Source organism: Astatotilapia calliptera, chromosome 10 (assembly GCF_964374335.1).
Source record: "Astatotilapia calliptera chromosome 10, fAstCal68.1, whole genome shotgun sequence".
NCBI lineage: Eukaryota > Metazoa > Chordata > Actinopteri > Cichliformes > Cichlidae > Astatotilapia > Astatotilapia calliptera.
Window position 1 is genome coordinate 33,713,469 of NC_137431.1, and position 26,644 is coordinate 33,740,112.

General features: G+C 41.4%; 3 protein-coding genes across 3 annotated transcripts; all 3 read left to right on the forward strand.

Moving 5' to 3' along the window:
• Positions 1 to 4,115: 4,115 nt before the first annotated feature.
• Positions 4,116 to 5,244, forward strand: LOC113030151 (olfactory receptor 52N5-like). The gene is made up of 2 exons (XM_080307622.1): positions 4,116 to 4,194; positions 4,403 to 5,244. The coding sequence occupies exons 1-2, from the start codon at positions 4,116 to 4,118 to the stop codon at positions 5,242 to 5,244; spliced, it is 921 nt and encodes a 306-aa protein (XP_080163748.1).
• Positions 5,245 to 7,018: 1,774 nt separating this feature from the next.
• Positions 7,019 to 8,093, forward strand: LOC113030173 (olfactory receptor 8G17-like). Its single transcript, XM_026181345.2, has one exon. It carries the CDS (start codon positions 7,140 to 7,142, stop codon positions 8,091 to 8,093), a length of 954 nt encoding a protein of 317 aa, XP_026037130.2. The 5' UTR covers positions 7,019 to 7,139.
• A 12,002-nt stretch (positions 8,094 to 20,095) lies between these two features.
• On the forward strand, positions 20,096 to 25,557 carry or6at1 (odorant receptor, family 6, subfamily AT, member 1). Its single transcript, XM_026181289.2, has 3 exons — positions 20,096 to 20,462; positions 20,561 to 21,223; positions 25,242 to 25,557. The coding sequence occupies exons 1-3, from the start codon at positions 20,256 to 20,258 to the stop codon at positions 25,404 to 25,406; spliced, it is 1,035 nt and encodes a 344-aa protein (XP_026037074.2). The 5' UTR covers positions 20,096 to 20,255; the 3' UTR covers positions 25,407 to 25,557.
• The last annotated feature ends 1,087 nt before the right edge of the window (positions 25,558 to 26,644 follow it).

A 26,644-nucleotide genomic window follows, 5' to 3' on the forward strand; every position in this document is an offset into this window, starting at 1 on the left:
GGGGCCCAGCGCAGCAGCGCCCCCCGGCCCCACAGAGCCCGGGACAGTCCACCCAACCCCACCACAGAGAAAACTGCACCCACCCCACCATCCATTCATCTTCCAGACTACATGAGACAATAGACGCCCAGGCTGAGATCTTCCTCCACCTCTCCTGTATATCCCCCTCCTGCAGAGAGAGCTCCTGAGGAGAGGAAAGCTCCTGCAAGATGTGACAATCTCCCCCACCAGTTGAAGAGCCCCCCAGGCGGCTCGACGCACCGGCGGCACCCTGCGCCAGGGATGGGCCCCCATGCACCCACCCGCCCACAACCCCGGCAACACACAAACCAGGACCCAAGGCCCCGAGGCCCGGCCGGGGCCCCAGCCCAGAGACGGAGCGCCCCCAGAACCTCACGCCCATCCCGGACCCACCCAGGGCCAGCCAGGCTACCAGGTCAGTAACCCACGTCTGTCAGCACAGACCCTCCCCTAGCCCCGCTGCACGCAGCCACGAGGAAACAGTCACCCAAGAGCCAAAAGAGCCCCCACCCGGACATGACCGCTACCCCGGGTTGAGCCCCCCAAGGAAGATGCCTCCGGGGAACCCCCCCGACGCCCTAAGCCTGTCCCTACCCCCACACCAGTCACAACAGTGAAGGCGGGACCAAACTATGACCCCCCACCCCCACTAGGTGATGGAGCTGATCAAAGGAGCCCAGAGCAATTGATCTGATGTGGTGGCAGAGGCTGTATCAAGACTAATGTAATCTAATAGATAATTTCTATATTGGTTAGAATTAAGATTGTTTTTATTTTTCCAGTTCATGAGGACTGTTTTCTTGGCTATGCATAGGGCAGTGAAGATCATATGGGCGATATTCTTTTCTGAAGTGACATTATCTAAGCTGCCCAACAAACACACTAAGGGGGAAGTTGGAATGTTACATTTCAGACACTTTGATAAGTCTTCACATATCTCGCGCCAAAACTTCTGAACTGGTGGACAGAACCAAAGAGCGTGGATATAATTGTCTGGTGTATTCAAAGGAGCTTGCAAAGAAAAGCGTCTGGACTTCTTTAAGTTGCTTGAAGACGTTTCACCTCTCATCCGAGAAGCTTCTTCAGTTCTAAGGTCAAATGGTGGAGAGTCCCAGATATAAACCTAGTGGGAGTGACCCCCCACAGAGGGACAAAAGGACCCCCTGATGATCCTCTAGTCGCCTGTCTGGTGTATTGCCTTGACAGTGTGAGCAGTTGTTGGAAGATGTAAAGCCCATCTTGAACATCCGATGACCTGTATAGTGCACTCTATGTAGTATTTTGTATTGTATTAATTGCAGACTGGGATTTTTAATCAATTTAAAGGTTTTTAAGCATACCTGAGACCAGAAGTTTTGGTTTAAGCTGACTGATAAATCTGCTTCCCACTTTGCAATAGGAAGGGATATTGATTCATCTAATTTAGAAAGTGTTCTGTATATTTTAGATAATAATTTGGGGGATTTAAGAGTAAGGAAATGTGCCGCACTTGGTGGTGTTTGTAATTCAACTTGACTGAGGTTAAATTTCTTTTTTACTATGGATTTAATTTGTTGATATTCTAAAAATCTTGTCTTGTTGATCCCATATTGTGCAACTAGTCTGTCAAATGGAATAAATTCTGTTCCCTCTAATATATGTTCTAAGTATTTAATTCCTTTACAACTCCATTCTGGAAAATTAATCATATTATTGTTTTGTAATATGTCAGGGTTATTCCAGATAGGTGTACGTTTACATGGGATTAATGAAGACTCCGTTATTTTTAGAAACTCCCACCATGCTGTCAGAGAGAAGCTGATGTTGATACTTTTAAAGCATTCATGTCTTTTGATGTTTGAGCTAATAAATGGTAGGTCTGAAATCTCTAGATCCTTGCATAGTGCCTGTTCAACATCTAGCCAGGGCTCATCTAAGAAGGTATGTTTTGACCATTCTGAGATGAACTGAAGCCTGTTGGCTAAGAAGTATTGGTGAAAATTAGGCAGATCTAATCCTCCTCTATCCTTGGTTCTTTGTAGCGTTTTTAAGCTGATACGCGGGGGTTTATCTTTCCAAAGGAATTTGGAAATATATGAATCCAGAGATCTGAACCAATCTTGTGATGGTTTGTTAGGGATCATCAAAAATAAGTAATTCATTTTTGGCAAGATCATCATTTTTATAGTGGCGACCCTTCCCATGAGTGATATGGGTAAAGATTTCCATCTAGTCAGATCGCCTTCTACTTTCTTTAGAAGTGGGATGTGGTTTAATTTAGTTAAGTCTGAAAGCTTAGGAGAAACATTAATACCTAAATATTTAATATTTCCAGATTGCAGTGGGGCAGAGGAAGAATTATGGAAGGAGCAGTTAATGGGGAGAACTGTAGATTTTGGCCAGTTAATTGAATAATCTGAAACTCTTGAAAACCAGTTTATTAGAGTAATTACCTCAGAGAGGTTGGTTTGTGTGTTTTGCAGAAAAAGCAACACATCATCCGCATAGAGACTGATTTTATGTTCTATGCTCTTACATTTTATGCCCTTAATTGTTGTAGCCTGTCTAAATGCTGCTGCTAGAGGTTCGATAAAAATTGCAAAAAGTGAAGGGGAGAGTGGGCATCCCTGTCTGGTGCCCCTCAGGTGACAGAAGCTGGAGGATGTCTGGTCTGGTCATTTGTTCTGATACGAGCTGTTGGGGAATTGTTTTATTTTATTGGATTATGGTGACCTGCTTTTTATGAATGCACCTGCCCACTACCTAAAGAGGTTGGATACTGTGTACCATTGTGCTTTACATTTTATTACTGGCTATGGAAATCATGTACATCATTGTTCTTTGTATGCTGCTGCTAAATGTCCATCTTTGCATATTCGCAGACTCTCCCATTGGTTGATCTTTATCTATAAATCTCTCCTTGGGCTGATTCCATCTTATTTATGTGTTTATATGTGTAAAAACCACAACCAATACAGCCTTCATTTGAACAAAATCATACAATTGATTGTCCCAAAAATCAGAACAGAATTGGGGAAAAGGGCTTTTAAATACGCTGCCCCTGCTTCCTGGAATAATCTGCAGAAGGAACTGAAATTATCAGAATTGGTTACCTTGGGAGAGTTTAAGTCTGTCTTAAAGGAACAAGAGAACAGCTCTTTTACTCAGTGTGATTGTTTTTAATGTACTCTTAATTTGATCTGTTATTGTATATTTTACACATGTTGGTATGGGATATTATATTTGTTTTAAATGTTATATACCTATGTGGTATGTGACTTTTGTTGCCATGATGCCAGGTCTCTCTTGGAAATAAGATTTTTAATCTCAATGAGATTTTTTTTTACCTGGATAAATAAAGTATTAATAAATCAAATAATATAATAAACTCAAAAGTCCTGGGTCAACGACCCAGGCATCCTAACAGTTTGCTTCGCTTTCTATAGTGCCTCTTAGGCAGGGAAGGTAGAGGCAGTGCACCAGTGGACGGGTATATATGAAGCAAAGTAGCATCTCTTAAGTTCCAGCATGGGCATTGACATCAGAGAGGAATATTACCAAAAGAAGGACGAATAATACACAACAATCAAAAAAGAAAGATCGGAAACAGAGACGAGGACGGCCTGCTGTGCACACTGGCACCATCTTGTTTTTTCAATACAAAGTATATGAAATATGCTTTCTCCCCCTAATTTTTTTTATAGAGTGTTGATGACTATTTACCATTAATCCTGAGGTGGATTAAAGTTTCCCAGTGGACACCCATGTCCAACCACTGCACAAGATAAAGCTGTGCAGAGAAACAAGAAGCACATGAACTGATGCATTTCAGGTGATCATTAACAGTTTGCTTCTTGCCTTCAGATGATAACAAATTATCTTGTATGATCATTCAGAAAACATTATTCTGTGGGTCCTTTTCAGTTTATTTTTCTCCCTTGAACAAATATTTATCATAGTGTTTGTCCTCCATTTGCTGGTGGATACTAGATTAATATTTTACAATGTGTGACTTTTGAAAAAAGTTTGCCTCACTGCTAATATTTGATGTTTAATTTATTACATTTCAATTTTAGTTAATCTTTTTCCCTCCTTCTGCTTTTACTTCAGACAAGATGGAGAACTATATGTACAACAGTCCAACACTTCAACTTCAGGAGTTGAGGATTGTCAGGACTAACAAGTATCTGATCTCTGTCTTTTTTTGTGATATAAGCTCTTGTTTACAGATGTGGGAATGTCATGCGTGAAAGCTTTATTTAATGTTTTAGATAGTTACTGGATTGCTTTTGAAATGCCTTTGAAATTGTCTTGTTCTTTCAGGTCCATGCAAAATACAAACAACATCTTCACAATACAGCTGGAGGGTTTAAATGTCCCACAGGAAGCCACATATGCTATGTTTCTTTTTCTTTTTTCTCCTACTTGTTTCTAATTGTTGCAAATGTGGGCATTGCTGTTTTGGTTTTTGTTGACAAGAGTCTTCACCAGCCCATGTATATCCTTTTTTGTAATCTGTCCATTAATGATTTATTTGGAAACTCTATCATGATCCCTCGTTTGCTTGTAGACATGTTGAGGCCTCCGTCTGAGCGCCTCATCAGTTATTATGAATGTGTGGTCCAAGCTTTCACCACACAAATGTTTAGTACCACAGCTCACACAGTGCTTATGATAATGGCCTTTGACGGATATGTAGCCATCTGTAATCCTCTGCGTTATGCTGCAGTAATGACAAATAAGATGTTGATGAAGCTGACAGTTTCTGCCTGGGGGGTGGCCTTTGTTTTGGTTGGGATTCTGCTTGGTCTGACCTTGAGACCGGGCCGATGCAGAACTCTGATCAAAAGCCCCTATTGTGACAATGCTGCACTGTTTAACCTGTCCTGTGAGGATGTGTTCATTAACAATGTCTATGGCCTCACTTTCACTGTGCTTTTGTTCACAGGTTCTATCGGTAGCATGGTTCTTACCTATACTAAGATTACTGTGGTGTGTCTAACCACTAAGAACAAGTCCTTGAACAATAAAGCCTTGAAGACCTGCAGCACTCACCTGGTTGTATATCTGATTTTTTTGTTCAGTGGTATGTCCATAATCACTCTGCATCGCTTTCCTGAGTACTCAGGGAGCAGAAAAATTGTGGCTGTCCTGTATCACATCATCCCTGGAAGCCTCAATCCCATCATTTATGGTATGCAATCCAAAGAGATAAAAAAAAATTTGTATCAAAAGTTAAGTTAAAGAAGGTTTTGCCATTATATTAAAGACAATTTTCAGGGTTATTTGAACAGTTTAAAGTGACATATTATATATCATATGTCAGAATCTGCAGATTATACAGAACAAATAAAATGTTCACGTTTCTCCAACGTTGTCTTCCCAACAGTTTCACTGACATCTACACTGGATGGACAGGAAGCGTTCGCGATGTCTTCTCCGGCGCTGATAATTGGCGTCTGTCTTCTGTCAGTGACGTAAAAGACGGATTTAATGCGACGTGACCATCAAACAGCAGTCGCTTTCTAAAACAGATATGTATCGATTCAGCACCACATACGAAAGTGACCCAGATCAGATTTGAAAATATCGGATTTGTGCCGTTCACACTGTCATACCATGATGGGATATGTGTCACAGAGGGTAAAAAAAATGGATTTGATGCGCTTTTGCCTGCAGTGTGACCGTAGCCTAAGTGCTACCAGTGAGAAGTGAAGCTTGAGCAGACAAACATTACTTCATTGCCCACAAATTTTATTCCCCAGATTGTTGACAGTTGTTGTTGTCTTCATTGTATGACATCATACATTGCTTAAGCTAAGTGTTTGCATGGTTGAGATAATGCCCATATAACACTGCAGCAGAGCGCATTCTGTGTAGGCATTGCCAGTTGTGAACTACCAGGAACAAGAAAGCGCAGACAATAGACAAAAGACAGAGTAGATACCTCTCATTTAAAACTGAAATCAAAACACGTTTTTCCTACCACAAACTTGATTGGCTTACTTACCATTTTGTTCTTTCATGATGATGGAGAACTACACCTACAACTAGTGATGGGACGTTCTGTATCGAGGCTTCGGAGCGTGTGTCGAGTAATGGAGGGGGCGTTTCCGCGAAGCGCGTATCGAGGCTTGCTTCATTTATGGGAGGAGCTGAAAATGATGACGTCCGAAGCCTCGCTGCCCGGCTGTACCACGTGACTGGTTCATGAAGTGGTTCGAACTTTGCCGCGAGATACAACAGAGATATAAACCCCTCAGACTTTATTCAAAATGTGGGTGTTTGATGGAGAGTTGCGGTTAGAGAGAGTTTGGAGACCGTTTGGAGGTTTATGAGAGTGTTTGCTATGTGTCAGGGAGCTGGGCTATAACAACAACACCTCATCCATGCTTAGGCACTACAGAGCTTTGCATGAGAATAAGAGGAACACCGATTGTGGAGCAAGACCAGGTGAGCCATCAAATGCAATGATAATATAGGATGCAGTGATGTTACTAAATGATATAACAATATTATACAACTGTTATAAGTTACGTGTGTGATATTTATATTTGTGCTTTGTCTTTATTGTCTTTCCTCAGGAGAACAATCTCAAATAGATGAAGACCTGGTTACCATGGTGATCGAGGACTCCCAGCCATTTAGCATTGTGGAGGACAAAGGATTCAAAAGATTTGTTAAATCATTAAATCCCAGCTATGTTCTCCCCACTAAAAAGGTTATAAAAGCAGTGAAAATTTAGTTTTTACAGAATAAAATGTGAACAGGCAGGACTGAGGCTCAAAGCCTCAGTGTGTAGCTGTCCATACCTCAACGTTACAAAAGCACAACTACTGTCCACACCCCAACCACACCTCACCTCACAGTAAATGATCATTTCCATTTCAAGCATTTCCAAATAATCATTTCCCATACTGCCACTATAAATATACACAGTATACTGCCATCACTACAATATACATGTTTTACACACTCCTTTTGTTGTTGACATTTATAGGCTGTGTGCAAAATGCCACACTCTTCAAATTCATGCCAGCTATTATTTTTACGTCCAGTAGGTGTCCTGCTAGAGCAAATGAAGCTTCAAGAAGCTTTGTGCTGGGGTGAACCAATTGGATGAAAAGCTTCAGTGCTTCATGAAGCTTCATCTGCCCATCACTACCTACAACATCCTCACACTCCAGCTGGAAGGGTTGAATATTTCAGTAGAGTCCACATATGCTTTGTTTCTTCTCCTGCTGTTCTTCTACCTGTTTATAATAGTAGCAAATGGAGGGATTGTTGTTTTAGTTTTCATGGACAAGAACCTTCACCAGCCTATGTATATGCTTTTTTGCAACCTGCCTTTTAATGATATTCTTGGAAACTCTATCATGGTACCTCGATTGTTGATAGACATATTGAAGCCTCCATCTGAACGCTTTATCAGTTATTATGAATGTGTGGTGCAAGCTTTTACCACACATATGTTTGGTACCACGAGTCACACTGTGCTCATGATTATGGCCTTTGACAGATATGTGGCCATTTGTAATCCTCTGCGATATGCTTCCATAATGACCAACAAAATGGTGATCAAGCTGACGGTTTTTGCCTGGGGAGTGGCCTTTGTTTTGGTCGGGATTCTGCTTGGACTGACTGTACGACTGAGTCGATGCAGGACTTTGATTACAAACCCTTACTGTGACAATGCCTCTCTTTTTAAGCTTTCCTGTGAAAATGTGTTCATTAATAATGTCTATGGGCTCACCTTCACTGTGGTCCTGTTTACAGGTTCTATAGGCAGCATTGTTCTCACATATGCTAGTATAACAATTGTCTGTCTAACCAGTAAGAACAAGTCTTTGAACAGTAAAGCATTGAAGACCTGCAGCACCCACCTGGTTGTTTACTTGATTATGCTGTTGAGCGGAATGATTGTCATTATGTTGCATCGCTTTCCACAGTACTCAGATTACAGAAAACTTTGTTCCATTTTGTTTCACATCATCCCTGGAAGCCTCAACCCCATTATTTATGGTGTACAGTCCAAAGAGATGCAAAAATTATTTGCAAAGTTACTACAGAAGAAAACTGGGCCATTAAAATAAGTTTTATTTGCACATGCATTATTAATCGTGCAGGATGACACAAGATAATTAAGAATAATTTATTACCAGCACTGTAGAAATGCAACACTATTTTCAAAGGCAAACCCTTGTGGTTCCTTTTTTTTCAACATGATTTTTGTCAAATATTTAGTTAATTTATTGGAAAAAAAAAAGAAAATAACATTGAGCAAACCTAGACCTAGAGAGTATTAAAGTGTGTAACAAAAACCCAGTGTCACTGACATGGTGTTATTACAATACATTACTGATATTAAAAGTACAGATGAGAATAAGATGACTTGTAAAAATTTGACCTAAGCTACAGCCTCCACCTGCTTTTACATGTTTCCTGTTGTCTTTATCATTTTCAATGATAGCCTTTTAGCACTGTTTGTTAATAATGAAGGCTTCTGTTATATGAGTGGCTGACATACAAAAATCTGCTTCTCCAATTAAAGCCATGACAGTCCACATTTTCAATGCAATTTATAATAGAGTTTTGAGCCTGGTGATAGTATGTTTTCTTACCAAACACAACAGTAAAGGGTGGGCCATTTATATGGATACACCGTAATAAAATGGGAATGGTTGGTGATATTAAAGTCCTGTTTGTGGCACATTAGTATATGTGAGGGGGCAAACTCCTCAAGATGGGCGGTGACCATGGTGGCCATTTAGAAGTCGACCATCTTGGATACAACTTTTGATTTTTAAATGGGAAGAGGGCCATGTGACACATCAAACTTATTGGTAATGTCACAAGAAAAACAATGGTGTGCTTGGTTTCAACGTAACTAATATCACCAACCATTCCCATGTTATTACGGTGTATCCATATAAATGGCCCATCCTGTAGTTGCGGCTTTTTTCCTTCCTTGTATTTCACATATTTTTTTACTGGGAATACAGTGTAAGTGTATAAATTATCTAGGGGGGAAAAGTCGTTTCTTTACAATTTACTGTGAATACTTTTTCACATAGTATAAATATTTTTTGTATTTAGTACACATAGCGAATTGGATTTATTTGCCTTGTTTAAGTAAAACCAAATCCTACATATCAGCACAAATGCCTCACACCAACTGTCAGCATGGTAGTGGAGGGATGATCAATCGTTTGCACTTGCTTTGCAGCCACAGGTGTTAGAACTTACACGGATGGATTTAGTGGCAGAAACACATACGGGCACAAGATAGTAGTGATGCAGATTTATATACAATGATGGGGAAATATTTACAAGGGAAGGGGCTATATACAGTGACAGGTAAAAATGTGCAAGGAGAGCAGAGCTGAAGAGATGAGACGGAGCCGAGGTATGCGGGTGGGCAGATGATGCACCGGAGCTACCTGAAAACGAGGGACAAACAAAGTTTACCGAGTAACGTCAATAGCCGAGAGTTAAACTAAAGTGGACGGGGAGAGTTGGAGAGCTTACTTGAAACACAGAACTACAGCTGTAGCGGTGGTCACAGACTGGTATGAAGTAACTCTCCGTCACGGATCCAAAGAAGCCAACACAAAGAAAACTAGGCAGGCGAGCAGGCAGCGGGACAGGCTAGAACAAAGGAGAAGCAGGCAGAAGATGGATCCTAAAAAACATGCAGCTCAATAGCGTGGGATCAACAGATTCAGCTGGCACCAACACATTACCACTTGTGACAGCGACAATACTCCAACACCAGACGTCCGTGACTCAGCTCCATAAAAGCGCTCACTGATGACGTCCAATGCGCCGCAGGTGTGCCGGAATGCCATCAAGCCCCGCCTCGCCTACCTATGCCAAAAAGGGAAACAAAACCCAAAAACAACTATACACCTACCCACCACCTCCTAACAACAGGACCCGGGCACCTTGTGATTGGCGAGTTCATCATGAACTTTTCTGTATACCAAACATTTCTAGAGTCAAATGTGAGGCGATCTTTACCACAGCTCAAGCTTGGATCAAACTGGGTCCCAAACACAGTAGTGATCCCAAGCACCGCAGAAAATCTGCAACAGGCGCCAGAAAAAGAATAAAGATATAAAGATGTAAGTCTCCCTGCATTGTGGAAGATGATAATTCCATTTTGGATGTTGTCAGAACTGAGGTCAGGGTCACTCCAGGCTGTCTGTCTCTGCTGGAGAATCGGGAGAGCTCCCACACAACCGTCTGTTCCTGCTGGAGGCTCAGCCACCTGTTCCCGTCAGACGCTCTGCAGAGTCCATCCCGCAACTACCTGCTCAACCACCTGCAACTGCTACACGGCATCTGGCCTGCCTCATCTTGTCCTGCCTTGTCTGGTACTGCACACCGGCCATCTGCCAAGCCACCCAAGAGCGTTCAGTCACATCCACTTCCAGCGCAACCTGCACGTCTACATCCATCCGCCAAGCCGCACCGACGACAGTTACCATCCAAGCCTACCAAAGCCCTTTGATTCCTTCATCTCCCTCTTCTGGTTCCAAAGCCTTCATCACCACCATTGCCCTCTAGATCTGTTGACCAAGGATCTTCGCTTCCATGAGCGGCCTCCTGAATTGTGTTGCCGCTGCCGCTTTTCATGAGGTCAGTCCCCAGAACTGCTCCATCTCTGTCACAGCCGTTGGCTCCTTGGTTTGCCTCCTGAACTGTGTGTTGAACACCAGTGCTGCTGACCTCCAGGTCAGTCCCCTGAACTTCTTGGATTTGGACTACTGTGTTTTTATGCCACACAGCGTAAACATGACAAGAGGGTTATCAAGGCCCCAACCTGGTGATTTGATTCGATTTGATCCCGTTTTGACTCAGACAGTCAGAAAGATTATAATTATCTTCATTTATCAGTACAAATCCATATTTTTATATCTATCTATGAAAACAAAGCTGACACTTGTGAGACTTCATCAGAGGTGAAAGCATAACAGCAGATGCCTTTGTGTCAAATTAACTGAGGATAAAACATGAAGGAGATTTTTCTGCCCTGTTCTTTTATAGCAGATAACCACCTTAAAAATATTCTGCAGTAGAACAAAAACAGAAGAAAACCATGAATCAACAGATAAACATTACCTGATGCTGCTAAAGTAAAGCAGAGTTACAAACTTATTTTTAGAGACAGAGATAAGCATTTTGCATTTTGGCAGAATTTGTAAAAGCTGAAACTTCTTCAGTATTGAACAGCGGAAATTAGGCTTTCTTGTCGGAGGTCATTTTTATACACCGGTAGACTGGTGCATAATAAGCAAGCAAATAATACAGAAAACAGATTTTTGATGGTATAAACTGGTCTCTGAGTACAGAGAGAGACTTAACTCATATAAGTTTATGAGTTAACCTAATTAACTGACTCCCTCATTAACCTGTCCAGGGTATCTTCCTCCTCATTTTGCCTCAGCGGGATCATGGCCCCTGGCCTTCTGACCCTGGGTCCGCTGCCTTGTTGATGAGACACACTGCCAACACGCTAATACACGGCACACAGCAACAACAACTTACAATAATTGCTAAAATGTAGCGAGAGAAACCATAATAGACAAAATAAACCCTTTCCATTACCCCAACATAAATGTCATGCATTCTTCCAATTGTGTTCTTCAATGTTCATGTAATATTGTGGCATAATTACTTCTATCCACAACAAAAAATCAAACAAATAAGTCAAGCACTAAGACAGCACCTCGTGTCTACGCCTGGCTGTGAGCTGTCCCCATTTTCACCCCGCATCATAGTTTAATCCCGCTTCTGACTTCCCTCACTGCTCACTGTAAAATCCAAACAGATATAATTAGCTTTTTCCTAGTAAAAGGTCCTAGATTACTTTTGTAAATCTATGGGAACAGTCTCTTTAGAGTTAACCCGTTTCCTCTTTACAAAGCACTCCTAGTTTCTCAGCACACAACTTTTAGTTCTCTAAACTCCCCCTTTAACGGCTAGACTATATCAGGCATGAGCACTGTGTTTGGTCAATTGACATAACATAAAAATCATGCAAACTATTACTAAAGCTAATCCTCCCATAACTTTTGATTACTTTTGTGCTCACACCATAACCTCTGTCTAACGAGCTTTCGACCTTCTTTACAATTTAAACAACTAATCTCCTGGGACGGGCGATTCTCTGGGATCTATGCTTCTTTTAGATCACTGTGTCCCCCTTTGTTAGCCAGATCCGTTCCTGGATTCTCGCCAACCCCTTCGTGCTTTTGCTGTGGTTCTGGAATCTGCTCCTTCTGTAAAGGACAGAAAAGGCAAACACTGCTCTGCGAAGCCTCAATAAGCTAATTTATTCATTCCTTGTTCTTTTAGCTATTTAAAGTTGGCTCAGAATATCATGTTTGGGACTCTCTGATCTACAGGATTAGTCTAATTATTATAATGTGTGTAAGCGTGTTTGCATTTACCGCTCTGCACTCTAAGTCCTTCATTATTGTCATGTGTGTATGAAAATAATTATAACCGCTTATTTTAGTAGAAGGAATCAAAAAGAAATCAAACATTTTCAATCTTAAGCATCTTCCCTTCTTTCACAGAAGCATGTTTCATTCAGCTTGCTGTCCCACAGTTTCCCCTTCAGTGTGGTACTCAGCTTCTCATGAACACAAGCATTTTATCTTCTAAATGGGATTCATTTTATTTTTAATCATTTAAGCTTAAACATGAAAACAATGATTTATGCGTAAGTTTTACCGTAGCTAAGTTATCAAGCACACTAAAAAGTCATACCCTGATCATGCAATCCATTCTTTCAAATTAAACGTAAAATTCCCCCTTTGACACATTTTATGTGTCAAACAGAATGAAATTGCTTCACCACATCTAGGAAATTAAAAGAAAAAGGTTAGTCATATTATTTCTCAGAAAACCTCAGCAATTCTCCTCTCAAGTAAACTTGCTCCGGGCTTGCAAACCTGTGTTAAGAAATGAAATAATTTTAGTTATCATGTTAAACCTCTTCAACTCCTTGAGCTTTCTTCCACATCACCCAGACAAAAACTTTTAATTATTATGAACTTCCCATTTGAAACCCCGTTTTCTTTTTATTTTCATTTTGCTTTTCCCACTTTAACATTTAGCATTTCCCAACAATGACCCACTTACAACCAATTAACCCAGATTTCTTAATCCAGACATCAATAACCCAAATTTAGTAGCCAAAGGGTTCAGTCTTTTTGGCCTGTCCCATTTGTATGGAAGCCCGTTTCCGCCACTAAAAAAAAAAAAAGGATCCATAACTCAAAATTCCGAGTTATTTTCTCGAAATTTCGATTTATTAACTCAAAATTTTGAGAAAAGTAACTCAAAATTTCGAGTTAGCGCTGCCAATCAGTAATCTACATGAATGACGTCATTTCCTCGTTACCCGGAAGTTGAAGCCCTCAGCTACAAATGCTACAGCTAAGCTACCGGTATTACATCCAGTCGTGAATGCACAGATTGCTGAGTGTTTTCAGCCTGGCTTCACAAATGATGAAATCCCTGTGTTATTAGCTGAATCACACGGTGTTACTATCAGCAAACGTACTCGCGAAAGCGCCAATTTGTTGCGATCCGTTTTTGAGTGCGCGTTCCTCTGCACCATATGCTTCCGGGTAACAAGAAAGCGACCTCATTCACATATATTTTTGATTGGCAGAGCTAACTGAGAAAAGTAACTTTAAATTTTGAGTTATTAAGTCGAAATTTTGAGAAAATAACTCGAAATTTCGAGTTATGGATACTAGCTGTTTTGTTTTTATTTAGTGGCGGAAACGGGCTTCCATACATTTGGTTCTTTAGCCATCAGAATTGTTGTCTGAAGACCAACAAGGAGACCCAATGGATTTACTTTGCCAAATGGATCATCGTGGCATTGCCGTATCGGTCCATTTGATCGACCTTTGTTTTTATTATTTATTATATTTTATTTTCAGATGTTACAGATGGGACAGACATGAGTGAGGGATAGGAAAGGGAGAAAGAAAGAGGAAGGAAAAGAAAAACAGAAGGGGAGAGGGACAGTGAGAAAGGAAAAAAAATCTCCTGGATCACCTGTTGAGAGAAGAAGAAGAGAAAACAAGCAAAAAAAAAACAAAGCAACATACTAAACACAACACCATCGCATTAATCTAGCTAAGTGTAAACAGCAGTAAATACTAAATATTCAATGTTGTTGTGCAGCAAGCAGGACAGACAGCGCACAATGTGCTTTGAAGTAGCAGCCAAGAAAGGTGTAATTTAAGTCTACGAGCAGTGAACACCCGTGTGCACACCTGTGTGGATCAGCGCGCTTGTATTCAAATGGTTTCCACATGTAATGGTCTGCAAGAGGATGTAGCGAGCCATAGCCCCGTCCCCCAGGGCATGAAGCAGGCATGGAGGAGATCCAGGCCCCAGACATCCAGAGGCCCCAGAGTGCAAGAGCCCAAGGAGGACCACCGGAGGGGCATCCGTGCCACCCTCCTGGCCACCCTCCTGGCTGAGGATCCCCAGACGAGGCGTCACCCAGTAGCCACCGAGCAGAAGCCAGAGGGGGCTGCACTGGCGTGCCCGCCGGCTCTGCCGGCAGCCAGCTGTGCCAGAGTGAACCGAGCCGCAGGCCCAGAGGCCGGAGGCCCGAGGGCCCCCTGCACCCCGGAGGAGGCCTGACCGAGCAACAGGCGCCAAGTAGCCACCGGGAGTGAGCCGGTACATACCTGAGCGCCCAGCCCCGGACACCAAGAACCACCAATGCACCGACCCCTGAGGGCATCAGTCACCGGCAGAGAGTGTGGTGAGGGGAGATAGGCCTTGGAGGGCCTGGGAGTTCCCAGAGAGGTGGAGTCTAAGACCCGACCTGACATATAGACACAGACAAACAGGCACACACAGACACACACATGCATTCCCACCCTCATGCACACATATACAAACACTGGGGGCAGGGATAGCTCAGTAGGTAGAGTGGTGGCCCCATGATCGGAAGGTCGGGGGTTCGACTCCACTGAACGGCTACCCTGAGGTACCCCTGAGCAAGGTACCGTCCCTTCACACTGCTCCCCGGGCGCTGCACTGGTGGCTGCCCACTGCTTCACTGGGTGAATGGGTTAAATGCAGAGGAACTATTTCCCTATGGGGACTAACAAGCTCACTTTACACTTACTTTTACACTTTACACTCAGCACTCACTCAACGTAGGGATAGACATACATGGACACTGTACACACAATCACACTCCCCAAACAAACTCTATACCCCGGGTCCAGGTACCCTCACCCCTGGAGGGGGAAGCGGCAACTAGGCCGAGGAGATGTTACCCTTTCCCACGGGGTAGAGGCAAGCGGACCACCCCAGGCTCCGCAGCAGCAGGGAGGCCCCACATCCCAGATCCCAATCGGACAGCCAACACCTCCCAGCCCCCCCGCCCCGATGGCCAGCAGAGAACAGGGGTTTGTGAAGACCCCAAACCTCTAAGCCTAATCTTGAAAGTAGAGATTGTGTCTGTCTCTCGAATCCAAACTGGAAGCTGGTTCCACAGAAGAGGGGCCTGAAAACTGAAGGCTGTGCCTCCCATTCTACTTTTAAATACTCTTTACAACAAGTTGGCCTGCAGTGTGAGAGTGAAGTGATATGGTACTACAAGGTCATTAAGATAAGATGCCAGCCTAGCATAGCCTAGATTTACAGGTCTAGCATAACGTATCGTCAGGGTGACTGAAAGCATTTGGCAGAGGCAGCATTTGTAACTTTTTGAAGCTACTGCACTCAAAAAAGTGAAATTGGCTGGTTATTACATTTACATGAGTCTTACTTATAATTTGAACAAAATAATTTGATGTTTCTATGGTATATGTAATCAAATCATTTACGATTTGTATGAAATTCAACAACTTAACAGTTGCTAAATTAATTCCTGTTAAAATGATGTGACATAATCCAGCAAAAATGGTTAGTTGCTTGGACTCAAATAAATAAATAAATGTAAATGTTTTAATTTACAAATATCAACATTGTTGTTGTTAACAAAAGTGTAAAGAAATTTTTTAAATCAAACCTTGTAACCATAGCTTTCCTACTTTTTTTTTTTAAGTATAGAACGACAGCTCGGTGGCAAGCACTGTTTCCTCGCTGCAAGAATGTCCTAAGTCCTAAGATCCACTAACTGGCCAGGGCCTTTCTGTGTGGTGTTAGCATAATTGTGTTTGCGTGGGTTCTCTCCAGGTACTCTGACTTCCTCCCACAGTCCAAAGACATGTGAGGTTACTTGATGATTCTAAATTGCCAATAAGTATGAACTGTGAATGTTAGTGCATATAGCTGTCTGTCCCACCTCTGCCATAGTCCTCTCACCCTATGACAGCTGGGAAAGGCTCGAGCCCCTCTAGCCTCCGAGATAAGAAGAGAAGAATGGACGGATGGGTTCCCTCCCTGAGCCTGGTTCTGCCAGAGGTTTCTTCATGTTAAAAGGGAGTTGTTCCATTTTTTGTTCATTTAAATATTTGTTTTTTTGTTTGTTTGTTTTGTTTTTGTTGTTTGTTTTTTTTTGGGGTGGGGGGGGGGTGTTAGTGTGGACAGAGCTGTGGCTGTAAGGTTGTTAATGCCTGTCATGTTGGTAATCTCAGGTGGGGAGTCTTAACAGCCTTGTTTAGCCTGTGGGACAGACACTGGCAGGCCAACTAGAGCAGCTCTGGAGGTCGTTGAACCCATGGAATTAGACTTTTGGTCAGCTTTGATTGCTCTGGCAATCTAGTACAGGGGGCCATTTCAGCCTTGAGCTGAGGTGAAGAAAAAATGTAAAAAGTCATTGCCCTACAAATTGAGAATAAACACACACACACTTAAAGCAACAGTTTGTATAATGAGAAGGTTAAGCAAGTGTTTTGAAGCAGGTTTTTGTTACCATGGCTACAGGGATAATTATGTTTCTGTGCTTTTTGCATTTAAACCCACAAAGGTACCTAAAACAAGTCCCTTTGGTATTCTTTGTGTTCTTGTGTGTTACATTTTTAATTCTGATGCTCTGATGTAACTCAGCCTAATTAAAGTTTTCTGGTCACTCATTAGATAGTTGTTTTTTCTAGAAAAGGCAGAATGTGGAGCAGAGGACTTCAGTCCTGCTTAGACAAGCCAGTGATACCTTCTCACATATTTTGTAAAGCAACCTTTAAATCTGGAGGGGTTTCATTTGTGTTCTGCAGCCTTTTAATGTTTTCATGCACACATCAAATTTTTCTTCACTTGTCATTGTCGTTTATCGAGCTAATTTTTTCTTACCTGGTCACCTGTTGGGAGGTTCATCCGTCTGTCTGGTGAGAAGAGATGGAGCTGTGGACATTCGATATTCCACTCCAAAGTCCCAGAGGTCTGTACCTTTACTTTACTGTCTTTACCTTTCCACCAACTAACTACTGATGTCCAGTCAAAACTTCATAATCTGCCATTTATATAAAACAGAAACACTTGTTAAAGGTGATGAAGTGTTTTTGGGGTTTTTTTTGGTAAAAATTATTTAAAACTGATTCTGTTATTGCTGTTGGTGCTTTTACAGTTCTGGACCCTAACCACAATGTTAATAACACATTTTCTTTTTCTTTAAATAACAACCATAGTTGGAATCCAAGAGATCAAATAACAGACAACTCAAAAATATATATAACAACTGCATTATTAGTGTTTGTGGTGTTTCTTTTAACTAATGTCATTATTTGATTAAATCTATTGTTTTAACCAAACCTACAGTATTATTTGAAGTTATAGTACCTGCTTATGGGGTACAGTAATACAGCAAAAGTACAATTTGGTTTTTGGTACAGTCATACTGAAGTTTTAGTCCAGTCACACTGATGTTTATTTGGGTTCATTTATTTTCAAATTTAGGGTTCTTAAAGTAAATTTAACTTTAAAATAGGTGGTACTCATTTACTTTGCTATAAGGAGTTCATGTGACTCAATTTTGAGTAAGTTGTTAGCTTAAGTTATTTAATAATTCTGATACCATTAGATTTTAGATTAAATTAGATTTTTACAATAGAAATGGTGGTTACTTTCAAGGAGGTTAAGTGATTGTTTAGGTATGCTTGCCATTGTGATCACAAGTAACTTATTTTTACAGGAATCATTTTAATACAGCTCAAAATACCACAAATTTTGACGTTCTCACAAAAAACCCAGCCTGATCTCATAGCAGTTCATGATATACTCATGACTACTAATCTACTGATTCCCGTTGCTGGCCCACATTTCACAACAGTATGTTGTGTCCTTGAGCACAATTTTTCTTCAGTCCACTCTATTTGTTTATTAAAAAAGTTAGATAAATTCTAGATTAACAATTAACAAAGAGTGTATTTGTTTTCATGGCAGATGTTGAACTTTGAGTTACATGTCAGTTTTCCACAAATCACTTGTATGATTTTTTTTATCCATTAAATTGCATGTATGTCATTTGATTAAGGTTCGTCATTTGAAACCTCTTGGTTAGGTTTTGAAAAAGTGATCTCAGTAAAATTATAAACCTTGTCACAGCTGGTGGTAAAACCTCCCTGCTTTTTCTGCAAAAATATGTGCTTTTGACACAAAATGCATTCCCTGCCAAAATGCATTACTTACAAATTTATGATAATTCATTTTTGACTATTTCCTACTCGTCACGGCTGCTACAACAGTCGTGTGGTGTTTGTGAAGGAAGGACCTAAATGCAGGCGAAGGCTGTGATTCGAGTGAGCGTTTTATTTACAGTGTCTGCACAGTGACAAAAACAGGAAATAATGATTGGGGAGCTACCAAAACCTAGAATGGGAAAACCAACGTCATGCAAACTCAAACTGAAAAACAAAACGCTAAACACTGTGATACCTGAAACCACGAGGAGACAAAAGGCACGGGAACACATGGCATGAGAGGCGGGGATGACACAGAGAAACACCAAGAAACGCAGAGGGCCCCTTCGCCTAATGTCCTGGTGCAGTTGTATACTGAATAATATAATGTCTGTGAGTATACTGATTTTGAAGTACTGTGTAAAATGTAATTAAGACCACAATGATAATGCTTTTGCTAAACATGGCTCAAACTCTCCTAGGTTTAAGTCATCATCTAACCATAGCTGTATTCATAAGATAAGAAATCTTGGTAATCCAGATCGAAGGACTAAAAAGTACTTTTGTTTGCCTCTGAAGAAGGCAAGGACAAATTCCTTGGGCAAGTATTGGGATCATCGCTGAAAATGGCTTGAACCTTGTTTCTTTATTTTTGGAAACATGTTTTTTATATGAGTAGATGAATTTTGAACATTTTGGCCAGTCTGAAAAACTTGATTTTAAAATGATTTTAAAGCATCTCAGCAGTAAACAGAATCAGAATTACAATTATTGTTTCTTTTTGCATAAAAAAGGAATTTGTCTTGCTGAAAAACCTAATATTTATACCAATATCACACATAACATATCACTCTCTCCACTAAGAAAAAGAGAGATTTTGAGGTTCGGGGCTTTTATGCTTTATTAAGTTTGTGAAATAGTCCAGCTGCATGGGGAAAAAAACTGGTACTGATGGACTGCAGCTTCCTGCCAGAGGTTAGTGGGACTAAAAATTTATGTAATGTGGGAATGGCAATCTCTCATGTCTGTCACAGACATACTAGTAGTACAAACTATACTGTGGTGGGTCCATCTTCTAGATTTAATGTTATGCCAAGAGAAAAAAAAGTGGCTTTTTAACATATTGTCTGCCTAAATATAAATTTAATATATAAATATCCGTGTAAAAGATGGTCATAGTTTCTGATTCTGAAAAGGAAAGCCAAAGCAGAAGTGCCTGACACTTTCATTTTTTTTTTTTACCACGTCAGCAGAAGACCGCTCCTCTGGATGAAAAATCTAGTTTTGAAGTCTGTAGGAAACAACCTTAACATTAAGTTATTTTATGAGCTTTATACATACTTGATGAGTTTTGGTCTTACACCATAGTTTTAAGTCTTATAAATTCAACATGATGATCACCCTGTTAATGGTCCCACAGAAAAACAGAATAAAACACAGTGTGATTTGGGGCATTGTTACTTTATAATTGGCATGTTGCTATCATATAAGCATGGCACGTCTTTCAAAAAACTTGAGGACAATAGAAAAAATGCTTAGTGGAACTTTACTGGCCAGTGGGTGCATCACAGCTGGCATCATATATACATCATATCAGCAGCACAAACAATGCACCTTTTTGGACTTGGACCCCTCTGATGAACACTGATGAGCTCTTTTTTTCCTTCAGATTTCCCAACTTTGTCAACCAATCACAGATCTAGTTCTGTTAATGAGACCTTGGGACTCGGTGGTGTCACGTTCTTTATCATCCAGGGCCTCACAAGCCTCGATGAGAAAAAGATAATACTTTTTTCCATCCTGTTGCTGATTTACATCATGGTCCTGGGAGGAAACAGCATCATCATCTATGTGGTACAGAGAACAGTTTAATCAATATTGTCTTAGTCTAATAAAGAGTTGAGGATGAGGTGAGGATGTGACGATTACTATCTATGTCTTTCCTGCTGCAGGCACTGACGGATCCAAAGCTCAACTCTCCACTGTACTTCTTCCTCTGCAACCTCTCCTTTGTGGACATGGTCTACACCACAACCACCATCCCCAACATGCTATCTGGCTTACTGACAGATATCTTAACCATCTCTGTCCTGGGCTGCTTCCTCCAGATGTACTTCTTCATTCAGTTATCTGTTACAGGCCGTGCCATTCTCACAGTCATGGCATACGATCGCTACGTGGCGATCTGCAACCCTCTGCAATACAACAGCATCATGACCAGGCCTGTCCGACTGCTACTTGTTGCAGGAGCCTGGGGATTCGGTGCAATTTGCACTCTTCCTGTTACTGTGATTGCCTTTGAGAGGCCTTACTGTGGCCCAAATGTGGTGAAACATGCCTGGTGCGACCCATCTTCTGTAAGGCGGCTTGTGTGCAGTGACACCTCTTTGGATAACATTGTGTCTCTCTTATTTGCAATGGTGTCGCTGGTGACCACAGGTGTCTTCATACTCTCCTCCTACATCTTGATTGGTTTTTCCATATCCAGGATGGTTGTTGCTCAGAGGCTGAAGGCGCTCAGAACATGTTCTGCCCACCTGACTGTGGTGTCCATCTCTTATGCAGCAGCCTCATTTGTATACATTTCCTACCGAGTGGGAAACTTTTCATCAGAGGTAAAAACTTTGCTTTGCTTTCTCTGTAATGTCTCAGTGCAGTACTTTGTAAAGGTCTTGAGCCACCTCTATTTATTTATATTTTTGGTAGGAAAACAAGAAATACGTGCAGAGATTTACTGAAACAAACAGACCAAAATGGAAATACAGTATCAATGACAAAAACAGCATTTGGACATTTCTAATGAGCTGTCAATATTTGCTATAACCACATTTATTCTCCACCTTTTCTTCTTCAGCAGAACCAGGACTCTCATGGACAAGATTTCATGTAAACTCCCCTGAGTGGGTTAGGGTACTTGTTGTTTCTAAATTGGCCTAGGTGTGAATAAGAGCGTGAGATGAGCAAAAAAGAAGCCAGTGGCTAAAGAAGGAATTTGAAAGACCTTCAGAAATCCTGGAGAACTATTGGTTAAGACGACTTTAAAGGAAAACATAAAGAAATGTGGTTTAACACTTTTGCACATTACTATACGTCAAACGGTTTTAAAGTGTCAGAAGAAACAACATTAACAGTAACATTAAGAGTTTGGTGACATTGCTCAAAGTAAGTCTAAAGAGCTTGGAAAGAAAGCTGGACTTCTTTAACTTTCTTGAAGGCAATTCCCCTTTCATTTGAGAAGCTTCTTCAGTTGAGAAGCTTGAAGTCATCTAGGTCATCCTACCACGACCTGGATGACTGAGAACCTACACAGACATATTGCCTCAAAATAAGGTACATTTGTTTCACTTGTGTTTTCATTTAGGGCTGAGCCCAGAGAGTTAACAGCCAGTGTTGGGAAAGTTACTTTTAAAGTGTATTCCACTACAGATATATTACAGATGTATTACTATTACTGAAGGCTACTCGCCATTACAATGCCAACTAGATCATTAAATCTTAATATAATCTTAATATAAAATGGACATTAGGTAAGGCTGCACTTTTTGCAGTGATTGTGTATAGGAGACTGTTTCTGTATCAGTCTAAGAAGCTTGGAAAGCTTCTCATCTGAGAAGCTTCTTGAGTTCTGACTATGATGACCTGGATAACTGAGAACCTTCACAGACATATTTCTGGATCAGTAATATGTTTTCTTTTTATCTGTTAATAATCATGTGGAACTGCACATGATTATTTGCAGCTAGCAAGTTGTTAATGCTATCCATCAGTCTAAAACCACCATGTTAATATGTGGAGATCCTGAAGGCTGCTCAAAAAGATAATATTTTAAATATTTGTTCAATTAAAATTAGTTCAAATTATTATTTTTTTCTTAAAGAAATCTGCTACATCATGTATAATTTATGTCATGTGTAATTTCCATTGCAAATATCAATCACAGCTAAATTAAGAGGGGATGGCAGTAAAAAGCTGTGATGTCATCAAGTACACTGCCGTTCTAATTGTGGAACGATCGCACTGCGTTCTCAGGAAGTCTGGACTCCTGTGTGAACTTACGAAGTCCGGACACGCGAAAATGCGAGTACGGACTCGTGTACAGTGGCTTGCAAAAGTATTCGGCCCCCCTTGAACTTTTTTTTGTCACATTACAGCCACAAACATGAATCAATGTTATTGGACTTCCAGTTGAAAGACCAACACAAAGTGGTGCACACGTGAGAAGAGGAACGAACATCATACATGATTCCAAACATTTGTTACAAATAAATAACTGCAAAGTGGGGTGTGGTAATTATTCAGCCCCTTTGGTCTGAGTGCAGTCAGTTGCACATAGACGTTGCCTGATGAGTGCTAATGACTAAATAGAGTGCACCTGTGTGTAATCTAATGTCAGTACAAATACAGCTGCTCTGTGACGGCCTCAGAGGTTGTCTAAGAGAATATTGGGAGCAACAACACCATGAAGTCCAAAGAACACAGCAGACAGGTCAGGGATAAAGTTATCGAGACATTTAAAGCAGGCTTAGGCTACAAAAAGATTTCCCAAGCCTTGAACATCCCACGGAGCGCTGTTCAAGCCATCATTCAGAAATGGAAGGAGTATGGCACAACTGTAAACCTACCAAGACAAGGCCGTCCACCTAAACTCAGGCCGAACAAGGAGAGCTGATCAGAAATGCAGCCAAGAGGCCCATGGTGACTCTGGACGAGCTGCAGAGATCTACAGCTCAGGTGGGGGAATCTGTCCACAGGACAACTATTAGTCGTGCACTGCACAAAGTTGGCCTTTTTGGAAGAGTGGCAAGAAGAAAGCCATTGTTAACAGGAAACCATAAGAAGTCCTGTTTGCAGTTTGCCACAAGCCATGTGGGGGACACAGCAAACGTGGAGGAAGCTGCTCTGGTCAGATGAGACCAACATGCAAACACTATGTGTGGACAACTAACACTGCACATCACTCTGAACACACCATCCCCACTGTCAGATATGGTGGTGGCAGCATCATGCTCTGGGGGGGCTTCTCTTCAGCAGGGACAGGGAAGCTGGTCAGAGTTGATGGGAAGATGGATGAAGCCAAATACAGGGCAATCTTGGAAGAAAACCTCTTGGAGTCTGCAAAAGACTTGAGACTGGGGCGGAGCTTCACCTTCCAGCAGGACAACGACCCTAAACATGAAGCCAGGGCAACAATGGAACGGTTTAAAACAAAACATATCCATGTGTTAGACTGGCCCAGTCAAAGTCCAGATCTAAATCCAATCCAGAATCTGTGGCAAGATCTGAAAACTGCTGTTCACAAACACTAATCTGACTGAGCTGGAGCTGTTTTGTAAAGAAGAATGGGCAAAGATTTCAGTCTGTAGATGTGCACAGCTGGTAGAGACAGACCCTGAAAGACTGGCAGCTGGAACTGCAGCAAAAGGTGGTTCTACAAAGTATTGACTCAGGGGGCTGAATAATTACACACACCCCACTTTGCAGTTATTTATTTCTAAAAAATGTTTGGAATCATGTCTGATTTTGTTTCCACTTCTCACGTGTGCACCACTTTGTGTTGGTCTTTCAACTGGAAGTCCAATAAAACTGATTCATGTTTGTGGCTGTAATGTGACAAAATGTGGAAAAGTTCAAGGGGCCGAATACTTTTGCAAGCCACTGTACATGAGGATTTAGAAAAGGCCTAACAATCTACAAACTACCCTCAGCTAATGCCAGCTAACAATGTTAGCTCGGTATGGAGTATCCTTCATTAAAAGTAATAAATATCACACAGCAATAGTACATCAAAGATACTGAAGTTTCGCCCATCCCATTCTTCTTATGAGGTTGTGTTGGAATTTCCAAGAAATGCATTCCTGCCCGTGCACTGCTGGCTGTTGGGCTGGCTCTGGGTCAGCCCAAAAGCTGATGCCACCAACATTAACAGGACATTTACATTAAAGCCTCTTATTATGTGTTTTGTTTGGGTTTCCAGCAATCAGAATCAGGTAAACTTTATTAATACCAGATGGAAATTGTTAAAAAGAAGAAGAAAAAAGGGCCTGCTGCGAATTGTACTCGAACTCAGGCCGGCTGCTCATAGCCATGCGATATATGACTACATGCACCTGCGCCAAGTGCGTTTAATCACCAAAATTGGAGAAGGCATAGAGAGGGGATAGCCTAATATATGAAGCCAGAAACGATTGCTGTGTATTCTATTTATTTCAGCAAAGTAACTGGATTCTGATTACCACCTATTTAAATGGTAACTGTAACAGAATACAGTTACTCATATTTTGTATTTTAAATACATAACGCCGGTACATGTATTCTGTTACTCCCCAACACTCTTGACAACCAGGTGATATGTTAAATCACCTTGTGGATACAATAAACCACGACAAACCAAAAAGTACTTGCATCATTACTGTGATAACATGTTGATATGACTTCCACCACAGAGCTGGATACTTTCATAATGTTTCTGGTTTAAATCCCAGGGAAAAAAAAGTCATGCCAGTTTTTACCAAGGGCCATGCAGCATGACTCCTGGGTAAAAAACCATTCATGCTAAAGGACCAGATGGACCAGCAATGTCATCCTCGAGTATATAAACAGATGAATTAAGCATTACATCTGACTCTGTTTCAGGTGCGGATCATTGTGTCTGTGATGTACTCTGCTCTCACTCCCTTCCTGAACCCGATGATCTACAGTCTGAGGAACAAAGAGCTGCGAGAGTCTATCAGAAGAACTTTGGGCAGGTTCAGACCTGCTGCTGTGTTACCCACCAAGAAAATCAGCACTTTGTCCTGAAAAAGTGTCTGACACAAATCATTTCTAGAAAGGGTGATCTTTTAATTACATGGTTGATTGTGCCAATATTAATAATAGTTGTCCAATTGTTTATGTACTGATGAGCTCATATATAAAATCTACTGATAAAGTACTGCATTAATTAGTTAACATTTTGTCATTTTGGTTCCCTTGTCTCTGTCACTTTCTTTTAATGTTTGAAATAAAGTCAATGTTAACAAAACCTTTAAACGTTTTTACATTTCTCTTCAGCTACACCAGACAGTACAGCAGTAAGCTGTGAATCTTGAAGCTGTTATATTGTTAAATAGTGGTTAACAGAGACTACATGAGTTATCTGGGTCATTCATGAAGTGATTGGCTTACACCCAAGTGTTCTTATGACTATTTTACAGTTAAATAATAATTCATATATAATTATTATAATTATTACAGAGAATTTGTTAAGCAGTTCCTGACCCAAGTGGAGGAGTTTAAGTATCTCGGGGTCTTGTTCACGAGTGACGGGAGAAGGGAGCTGGAGATTGACAGACGTACCGGTCTGTTGTGGTGAAGAGAGAGCTGAGTGTAAAAGCAAAGCTCTCAATTTACCGGTCGATCTACGTCCCTACCCTCACCTATGGTCCACGAGCTGTGGGTAGTGACCGAAAGAATGAGATCGCGAATACAAGTGGCGGAAATGGGCTTCCTCCAAAGGGTGGCTGGCCTCTCCCTTTGAGATAGGTTGAGAAGTTCAGCCATTCGGGAGGGGCTCAGAGTAGAGCAGCTGCTCCTCCACATCGAAAGGAGCCAGCTGAGGAGGTTCAGGCATCTGACAAGGATGCCTTCTGGGTGAGGTTTTCCAAGCATGTCCCACCGGGAGGAGGCCCTGGGGCAGACCCAGGACACGCTGGAGAGATTATATCTCTCAGCTGGCCTGGGAACGCCTTGGTGTTCCCCCGGATAAGCTGGAGGAGGTGGCTGGGGAGAGGGAGGTCTGGGCTTCTCTGCTTGGGCTGCTGCCCCCGTGACCCGGTCCCGGAGAAGCAGAAGAAGATGGATGGATGGATTATTAAGAAATTTGTGATTGACAAAATGCCCAAGTATCATTAATATTAATTTTGCACAGAACTTCTTTTTGCAAGAATCTGAAAATCTGGTAGAAGCTCGGTGGCCTTTGTTGAGGGAACTAGTGTGACACTAACTTCAGTTAAACTTACAGTTGGCTGTTTGTTTTTTCTTTTTCTTTTTTTTTTCTT